The sequence below is a fragment of the Halichoeres trimaculatus genome, unplaced genomic scaffold, assembly GCF_033239565.1.
Source record: "Halichoeres trimaculatus isolate MK-OKI-2021-1 unplaced genomic scaffold, fHalTri1.1 fHalTri1_scaffold_15, whole genome shotgun sequence".
Classification (NCBI taxonomy): domain Eukaryota; kingdom Metazoa; phylum Chordata; class Actinopteri; order Labriformes; family Labridae; genus Halichoeres; species Halichoeres trimaculatus.
The window spans coordinates 17645231-17655462 of record NW_027437193.1 but is presented as its reverse complement, the minus strand read 5'-3'; the positions used below and the strand labels follow the sequence as shown (position 1 = coordinate 17655462).

General features: G+C 42.6%; 1 protein-coding gene across 1 annotated transcript in view; it reads left to right on the top strand.

Annotated features, from left to right (window-relative positions):
• The first annotated feature begins 5754 nt into the window (after window positions 1–5754).
• Window positions 5755–10232, top strand: part of zswim5 (zinc finger, SWIM-type containing 5) — an 80584-nt gene continuing 76106 nt past the window's right edge. Inside the window, exon 1 of the mRNA XM_074688547.1 lies at window positions 5755–6310. Within this exon, the coding sequence (XP_074544648.1) occupies window positions 5785–6310 (526 nt within the window). The 5' untranslated portion in view covers window positions 5755–5784. The remainder of the gene's footprint in view (window positions 6311–10232) is intronic.

Genomic DNA, 10232 nt, shown 5'->3' with positions numbered 1-10232 from the left:
GCCAAGGGTTGCCTTGAGTGTACACATCTGCTGAGTCTTGTTCCTTCTTGGTATTACCAAGGATGAACAAGTTGCGTGGACGAAGGTGCTGTTGGGAAGCATAGTTAATTTGTATGATGTGATCTGTGCTGTTACAATCATTAATTTCTTTGTCTTTTATCATGTGTGCTGCTGTCCTCTTGGTCATTTCACCCTTGTAAAAGAGATCCTGATCTCAATGAGTTAATTACCTTGTTAAATAAAGGGGAAATAAAAAAAAGGTGTACAACAGCTCATTAGAGAGCGTCAGGCTGAAGATCACAGGTTGCTTCTCCAAATTGTGCAAGAATAATAAGCTTTCTGATTGTGATGTGAATCACTAAAACCTTTCTTTACTTAACTTACATTTACATCAACAAAAAGGCTGAGCTGCCTGGGACCCCCTCTGGCTCAATCACTTCATTCTGACAAGTTCCTCAAACACACATATTAAAAATCAAAACCTTTAATACCTACCTCTGTGTAGTGGAGCGGTCCATTCGTCCCCAACAAAACTGGAGTGTTACTTTCTCTCATCTTAAGAAACACAAACTTACGCCCAATCTCATTCTCTGTAACTGAAATTAGAAGAAAAACAGAAATAGGGCAAGAGCTTCTCTGAATGATGGAAAAGTTGCTTAGAGCTTTTTCTTGACACACTGAACATGTTAGGACTCATGAGGGAAATCTGGAAGTCTAATTTAGGAACTGACTCAGAATTTGGAGTGAATGTTGTGCTACAACAGGACATTTTGACATATGAAAGTGGGAAAAGGGCAGCTAAATATCAAAATGACTGGTTGTGAAGTTGAAGTCGAGTCGAGTGCAGAAATAGCAGTTTCTGGGGCCTCTTCTACACATCACCATGGCTGCCTGGGAGCCTTAAAATAAACAGACGTGCTGTTAAAGAGCGGGTATTCTGTTTTCTCATACTTTTGCTATAAATCATGTAAAGCTACAAAAAGGGCACCAGAGGGATGGTTTAAAGTCCGAAAATGTCAATACCCCCTCTTTAACCTTTAGATTATCTTACAAGAACTTCAGACAACATTGCTGAATGAAGTAGCACAGGTAGGGGTAGTAAATCTATATGTACCACTGTTATCAGTAGTAACAGACATTAACTTCTGTTTGCAGGAAATAGAAGTTCAAATTAAAGTCAGTGTTTTAAAATAAAAGAATTTGACTTAACAACTGCAAGATTATCCATGACCAGATCTAGTAAAGTATTTAATACCAACACGCTACATCCATAAATATCCACAAATTACTACATATCTGTAAAGGTGATATGCTCTTGCTTAAGTTGATCGCATTTCTGAGTTAAGGTGACACAGAATAAGTTATTGCTTTTTAGTTGAAATAATTTAATAGTGTTTGTTTACTTTATTTACTTCCAAATCATTAAAAAGCAAAGCTTAGCTGATTTCTTTATTTTATATCTCAGAGAGAAGCAACCTTGACCCACTATAACCGAGCACTTGGCATCAGTGTCAAGAAATAATAACAACACTCGTGTGTAATGTCTAATCTGGTGTATGGATCACTATCAGTGACCTTCAGACCAGTCCGTCCACCGTCCTCTTTTCAGACATAAGAGAGAAACAGTGAGAGGAGAAGGCAGAGGGGAATATGTGGAAAAAGAGAGGTTAATATGAGGGTATGAAAGAGAGAAGAGGGAGTGACTGGAGGAACCAGAGAGAGTGATTGCCTATTGACTTGATGAGAGAGAGGATGCATCATTATATAATTGTAAATCCCACAAAGATGGGGTGTAATAGGGCTGTCTCTCCTCCCACTGCTGCTCTGGTAATTTATCCTTCTCTCTTTCCATCCCTCCCTATCTCTCTCCTTCACCCTGTCACCCATCAATCTTTTTCCAATTACCTGCTCTGTCTATCCACAAATCCATCATAATCATTTCCATGGTAACGGGTTGCATCCTCCATTGGCTTTGGCCCATTGTTCGATATAATTGCGCACCAAAAGCAGTCTTTAGAAGAGAAGAGGGGGTACACAGAGAGACACCCGTCTGGATATTGTCTCTGTTCTCCAAAGAGTTTACTTCAGGGAAGATGGCTGACTTCATTTCAAACACAGCATCCATTTATCAGACACTTTATGAGTCTTTATGTATGAGCAGACTTTATCCAGACAGTTCAAACATAGACTTTGCCTGTTTATTTGTCTGTATATGTCAAAATGACAATGAAGTAGATCACAGAGGGGATCAGTATCTACAAAACAGCATAGTATTGGATTGGATCAAATGGAAATTGAATCTCTATTAAAATCATGTTTATTTTAGGCTTATTTTATTTACCCTGCAAATCAAAATTAAAGCAAGAGTCAATATCTTTTTGGGGGTTGATTCAAATTAGGTAATATTCACTGGATAAGTCTGAAAAAATGTCTTATTTCAAAGACATCAAGTTACAGATACTGTGAGGAGGATCTGTTTTAGTTAGACTGCCTTGCCACCTTCTGGCCCAGAGTCTTACACACACTGTCATAAAGATGGGACTTTTAACCAGACAAGTATTTTTTGGAGCTAATTTTCTTTGTTCAAGACAACTTTTTACCAGATACATCACAAGGAGATATTTGTCTGTATAGTTTTGTAGCGCTGTTGTTTAAAACGTACCAACAAGCAAACAAAAGTTTGTACTGTGTACAACATGGTACGTCAGTAGCCAGCTATATGTAACGCTACTGGTGGCCTACTGGTAGGTGCTATGACGTATCTGTAGGCTAACAGGACAACAAGCAAACTTTCAGTTTGTACAGTAGTTTAGAAGCAGTCCATGTGTAGTACTACTGACAGCCCGATGCTATGAGATGTGTCCGTAACATGTAATGTTAGTGAATTTTGTTTATGTCCTGCCAGCGGTCATCTACCAAGCAGAGCTAACGTAACCTCCCTCTTCATTTTATTGATGGACTCTCAAGTTTAAACAGACAGTAGTCTGTAGTCTGACAGTAGTCTCTATACAGCACACACTGCAGTATAACTGCAGTGTGTGCGTTGGAATGAACATTATCACAGTTAAGCCCGTTTTAGCCTTTAGCTCGGGGTGCATCACTCTCCTGTTTAGCTTTCCTCTGCTCTTCTGTCCTTTTTCTATCTGACAGTTGAGCTCATGTGTCCATCACTGCCACAAAATTGATTGGAGAAATTGTTTTCATCAGAGAAAAACACAGATGTATCTTCTCACTTCTAAGCTTCATCAGTCAGTGTGGTGTTGTCATAGAGACTTAGACGATAATGTCATTTTCAAGTGTGGGTTATGATCGGGCATATATCTACAAGGGAGACTTTTTCAAGACCACTTTGAAACTCCTTCCAGCCCCTTTAAGAAAACTGGTTGAGAAAAAAATGGCTTGTCAAGTTTCTTGAAAGAAGAATACTAAAATTTAGCAGGAGGCTGGAGGGGACACTGGAGGAACAAAGGGAGGGCAGAAGCAGTTAGACACTGGTAAATCTTGAAGAGCAACAGTTAACTTGCAAAATACTTAAACCACGCAATAGTCAGCTAGTCAGTCAGATGTACTACTTGTGGAAGTGGGAATACTCTGGCACCGACTCCTCTTTCTACCATGCTCAAATGCATGGAGTTGAAGAGGGTAATGAGAAGCAGGGGTGCAGGGGCAGGAGACACAGGTACAGGTGAGAGGGAGAGAAAAGCCAACAAATCTGTGGGGGGAACCAAGAAACTGTTGCTTTCCTCTCAGTTCTTTTTATTTCTCTTTTATGTTGTATAAAGCACTTAGTAATCCTCTTTTGAAACGTGCTGTAAAAATAAAATGTATTATTTCTAATATAAAATTAAGTCATGTAAGGACAGACTGGGAGCTGAACCAATGATAGATGAAACATGGACTATTGCCTTTGCGTCAAACCAGTGCCCTGAATATTCTCGAAATACCTAAAATTACATTTGTACCTCTGTAGTACTGTGATAGAAAATGTGAATACACATTTCACTACTTTGCTGTGAGTGTATGTGCATTAAAGTGACATTATAATTTATTCCTCTCCATGTCTCTAACATTTAGCTAATGCTTTGGATCAATGAGTAGAAGGCTCCATTATCTCAGCCTTATCTCAAGTATGAGGTTGGCCCCAGTTTCTCAGCACCCTGTGGTGGAACAGCCATGCAACTGTAAGCTGTGCCCTTTAAATGAATGTGTATTCACTGGCCTGAGGTCATTGATATGTATGGCACACATAATAGTGTGAATTCAATTTGCAAAACAGTAACTTTGTTATTCATGTGGAAGAATTGGGATCGTTATCTGTCTCAATGTAAAATGCGCACGTCAGTGACTCCACTGTCATATCACTGAGACTGCAGAGTGATGAAAGGTGTTTGGTGGCTATTGCTCCTGAAGCACATTTTAAAGAAATATCAAAACAGAAATGACAGGATGTTTTATGGGAATAATTCCATCTTACAGAATAAGACTGATGAAAATTTTATCTGATAAACCGTTACTTTATTTATTCATGATGTGTTTTCACCTCATTTTTACATTATGCACTCGTTACTTTGACTCAGTGATATAAATAATAAATCATATTTGGATACAAGAAAGCAGGTTTAGGGGCTGAAGCAGACATGCCATGCTGATCTGAGACCTCAGTGTTTTGTTGTTGTGTTGGTTAGTGATGTGTAACATCCTCAACATCCAATCAATCTACAGACACCCCCACCTCCCTCTCTCTTCCTCTCTCTCTCACTCTCTGGCTGTTCTTTTAAATCAAGTCACACAGACAAACAGCATAAGTGACAGGAAATTAAAACATGGGGTTTTTAAAATAAAAGAGGTACTACTGTAGAACATTTCTCTGAAGACAAATAATGCATACATGTTGCATTTGAGATGCAGTACAAATAGGATCTTGTTTTAGCTCTGTAGTATAAATAAAACCATTATTATCTCTGATGCAGTCTAAATCCTGAGTCAATGAAGACAATGGGACACTAATACAACATTGTGAAGGAGAATGTATTTAATTAAAATATTGTTTCTGCAGCTGAAGAGATGAATGAGAGTACATCAACTATCTGAAAAATTGGACTTTCAGTACAATACACTGGTCAGTAAATAAGCTAATCGTAGTGTTAGCTCTGGTTGTCCTTTCATGGCCAGTGCTGACTCCACAGCCCTCTTACTAGATTATTTATGATACACTTGGGATATGAGTTTGCTTTTTAGGATTAAAATTTGATAAAAAAAAACAACAACACTTAAACAGAGTGATACTGAGTTTTGACCTTCAGTAGTGGTGCGTGAAATTGATAAATAATAAAATTAAAAAAGCAAAAAAATGGATGACAAGTTTACTGACTCAAAAAATGTATATTATACATTCATAGAAGGTAATTTACAAATAGTGAACAGCATAATGTAAATAAAACTGCTAAACACACAGGCAAACTGATTCTATTTGTTAAAAGTTTGAACTAATTTTAATGCATCTTCTTTAAATTTCATATTGTAAATATGGTATTTTAACGATTAACGAAACTGATGAGGTGTTTCTCCGAAGACTAATTTTGACTTTGGGTTGACGTGAGTTTTTCTGCTTTTATTACTTTAGTACACTTTATTTTGAAATGCTCCAGGCGGAAGTCGTCTCTGCCTTGACACCGACTGCTCAGCGTGTGTGAGTGTGTGAATGTGTGTTTTTGTGTGTGTAGTCGGCTTCCTGCTGCTGCTCGGGGTCTGCACACCGTACGTCTTAGTGTTGATCGGCTCGCCATGGCGGAAGGACGCAGAGAACAGCCCCATCCTCTCCTCTCCTTACCTCCGGCCAGCAAGCGACCCTGCCTGCGCCCTGCTCCCCGAGGTCCCGGTCCGGGGCCCGGCCATGGCAGCGGCTTGCCCAGCTCACGGTATCGCTCTCCGGAGTCTCTTCTGGACTGCGCCGCGAAAGCAGTAGCGGAAAAGTGGGCCTTCGAGAGAGTCGAGGAGCGCTTCGAGCGGATCCCGGAGCCCGTCCAGCGCCGCATCGTCTACTGGTCTTTTCCCCGTAACGAAAAGGAGATATGCATGTACTCTTCGTTTCAGTGCCGAGTCGCCGGCGAGGAGGGTCCGTCGGCGGCTACCGGCGGGGCAGGGGGTGCGGGGTCCGGAGCTACAACCGCCGGTGGTGGCGGAGGATCTACCGCCGGTACGACGGCTGCCGTGGGGGCAGCCGGAGCTGTGGGAACTGGGGACGGACTGCCTTTCCGCCGGGGCATCAGGCTGCTAGAGACTGGCTGTGTGGAAAACGTTTTACAAGTCGGTAAGTGGAATATTAGAGTGTAAAAAGGCGTTTTCTCATTCTGTGGACCGTTTCCAAGTCCGTGCCGCTGCTGCTGCTGCTGGATCTTTACGGGGGATGATTGATGGAAGTTTTCCCTGCTGTCGTGGAAAGTATTCAAAGCGTTTAAATCCACTCACATTCTACCCCACACGGGTTTGTGTGCTTTTGAGTGTTGTTGGTGAACAGAGAAGCATTTATTGAGGAGTTTGGAGCCGTTATCTGCCTCATTTTAAGGGGGAAGTAAAGATAATGCTCTCTCCAGCTTTAGCCGACCAGCTGAAAAATTAAAGAGCTTCCTATTGTAGCTGTGCTCTGTAGCTTCAGGGTTTCTGTCCACTTCGCCTTCACACTGAAACCTTACCCAGCGTTTTATTTTGGGGTTTCACCATGTTTCTGCAATTTGGAGCACTTTTCTTCTTCGTTCGTCGGCGGTCCGAGCTTTGCTACAGCCGTCACCCCGACTGAGAGGCAGGGGGAGGCGGGGATGAGGAGGGCTGACAGACGCGGATACAAAAGGACCCTGCGTTTAAAGCGTCGGGCTTTTATTTTAGTTTGTACGCCCTCCTTGATGCAAAAAGTCGTTTTTCTCGACTCGCCATCGGTTGAAGGTGGCTTAGACAAGGAACAAAGACGGTTATTGGGCCCCTTATTATGATTAATCCAACGTTAATCCGAAAAAATCCCCTCGCAGCTTTCTGTTTATTTGCTGCTGCTGCTGCTGCTGGTCGCACCGGACAAAGAGCGCAGTCGCCACCAGCGTGTAAAATCCACGCTGCGAGTGTTTTGTGATGTTTTTTTATGATTAAAGTTGACCCCCGAGCAGCTGATTATAACGTTATAAACTGCATTTGTCGCTGCGTTTGCCTGCAGCCTCTCTCTCGCAACACAAAAGGCTTCCAGTTGAAATGATCGATAAGCGTCTCGCATTTCCAGCGCTGCAGAGAGAGGCTGTTTCCAAACAAAGGGCCATTCCGCAAAGCTCCATCTCCACTCACATTCTCATTAGCCTCATACCCCCGGCTCAGCACAGCCACAAAATGAGCCCATACACGAGGGAATGGACAAGATGAAACCAGTGGATAGTCAAAAAACAGCTTTTCATGGTTACTGGGAGCATTTTTTTTTCTCTTTGGCCATATGGTGCGAGAGCCACTGGAGCTTGTCTGGGGTTTCATGTTGCTCCAAGGTATCTGGAGGAAGGAGGGGGAAGCTGCAAACTGTGGCTGCAGCCTTCCTTAGTGACTGCTGTATCTAATTGCATCTTATAAATGCTCATCGATTCCAGCCCATAACTAAAGGAAATCTGAGCCTCGTGAATATGAAAGTGAGCTGTGCTCTCAGTCTGAATTGGGAAGTTTTGCAAGTTTGAATCTGTCTGAGGGAGTTGATATATTGCTGTTATCGGATAAGTTATTAGAGTCAGATTTGTTCTGACGTTAGTTTAGTTGTTTGCCTTAAGGCCTGACATGTAATCCTTATGTAAGAGTTAATTATAGACTGTAATTCAGAAGGTACGACCTTCTTTTATCACTTCCTCAATTCTAAGAAACTAATCGCACAGGTAAAGTCTTTGTGTTTGATGGTCAAACAGGATTCATGCACACCTTTCTAAAACACTTTGTAAGTGCACAGTGCATAATCGTCTCACATCCTTCAGGCTAGGAGTCAGCGTCACATTTCACCAAAAGTACATTTTGTGATTGAAGGTGGTGCAGAAGTTCCAGCTGGGTGTTGAAACGGTCAAAACAAAGCATACACCCGTAAGCAAACACTACCAGTCTTACCTGCCTCACCGCTGAATCATATCCAGTCGCCCCCCAAGGTCAGTCATAGCAGGCAGACACACGGTTTTGTCTTTCTGTCAACAAAACACAAGACGGGCGAAATAGCTGTGTGACATGGAGATAAGATTTGGCTCCTCTTCGCTCTGCAGACCTTGGGAACCAGTTGCTGCGTGAAGACTTTGCAGCCTGATTTAGCACAAGAACAATTGTTTTTTTTTTCAGCTGGGTTTGGATAGGTTGTGCAACCAAGCTGGCTCTCTCCCATACTCAAACACACACAATGCACTCATTAAGCATCGAGTTACACACCTGTAAATGACAGTCTTGAGAGAGCTTTCACCTCACATGGCATCATATAATCGCCACTTTAAACGGCGGTGTTTCTTGCCTTCGAGCGAACGAGATGGACGCTTCATGAACTTTGTAATGAGAGCTTGTTGGAGAGACGCGGCTGCATGCTGACACATGCAGGGTCAACATATCCAGCATCTCACTGAATATCAGTGTGGAAAACTGACCCTCAGCCTTTCCCTCACAGCCTTATGTACACAAGGCTGCTCATTTCCACACAAAGAAATCGTTTTGCTTTGCTGTAGTTTGATTCAAGTTCAGTTCGTCCGTCGCTCCTTTGAATTTACCTCAGCTGTAGATGGGTGATGCTGTGCGGCCATGCAAAGCTAAGCATGCCTCTATTTGTGTTTGTGACTGCAGGGACGCTTTTTTTCAGCAAAGTTTTAAACATTGGCATCAATTTTGGCAAAGAAAACACCCTTTAGTTATTCCACTCCCCTTCAATTCCTTGAAAACTCAGAATAACACATCTGTGGTGCATCAAACAGCAAGGAACTCCTGAAACACTTAATCTTTCATGCTAGGCTATCATGAGATACAATAATATTTAGTTTTCCCTCACAGCTATATCACAAGCTCAGCAGGAGCTCCTTTTTCCTTTTAACTCATGCTCGCCTGGAGACGCAATTTCGTCATGTTTTTTCTCTCAGAATCAGGGAGCCTGGAGCATGATCTAGAGTTGCTCTAGTTTTTGTTTTCAGGTAATAGCTTATTGAAGCCCAATGAAAGGAGAAAGGGTAGATCTGAATGAGATCTGTTTGAGAACTTTGCTTGGATAATAAGTCATCTGGGTCACGGAGAGTTGAGATAAGAGCAGTAGTATTTGAGAAAAGAAGGACCACTGTTTCCTGATGTCGCGCCAATAACTGCCAACAGCAACATGTCATGCCGTATTCTGATCATATTTGTTCATAAAAAGAAGCTCACATTGGGCCCGGCTTCAGATTTTCTGTTTGCGTCTGTGGCTAAAAGTTTCATTAGTTACAGCACCTCCAGCAAGCGGAGCGCTCAGGAAAAGTTGTGAAAGAAGTGAGTAATTCCAGTGCAAGTTCACCATTTGATACGGCTTTTATGCTTCAACAATCATAAATTGAGTTGACTGATGTGTCCCCTTGATGCCCTCCGCCCCCGTACATTACGTCTGAAGGCCTTTTGTGTGTCAGCCTCTTTTAACGGTAATACTGACGGATTGAGGAGACGTGAGCTCATCAACAACTCATCGGCCCATGTGTTCATAATAATCTGCTCCTCGCTCCAAGTCATAATTAGAATAATCAAAGCTAAGCGTGCCTCTATTTGTATTAACCCCCCCTCCCTTCCTATCCCTCATACACACCACACAGACACACATGTGTGCCCAGAAGCCCCCGTACCACAGCCTTATAAAGTCCTCAGAGAGCGGGAGGAAGGGGTGCAAGAGGAGGGAGGGCAGGGGGGTTTCTTAAGCTTTGAGTCAAGCTTTGGGATTATTGGGTCATGCTTTGTTACCCAGCTGTAGAAAAACCCCTTGTTCACAGAAAAGGGGGGTAGGTGGGGTCTGTGTGTATATGTGTGCACACGTCTCCGTCTATGCGACGTTACATAAAGCTGTAATGGGTCCCTGACGCCTTTTGAAGCGCCGGTGACTCTGACAAAGCAAGGCAGCGGAGTCGAACAGGATTAAACTGTATGGGACAGCCAGGCGGGGAGCTGAACGCACTGTGTGGCTTCTTAACTCCCAGCACTTCAGGTCCTGGAATATCTTAAAGCCTGAAAGCCGGTCCTCT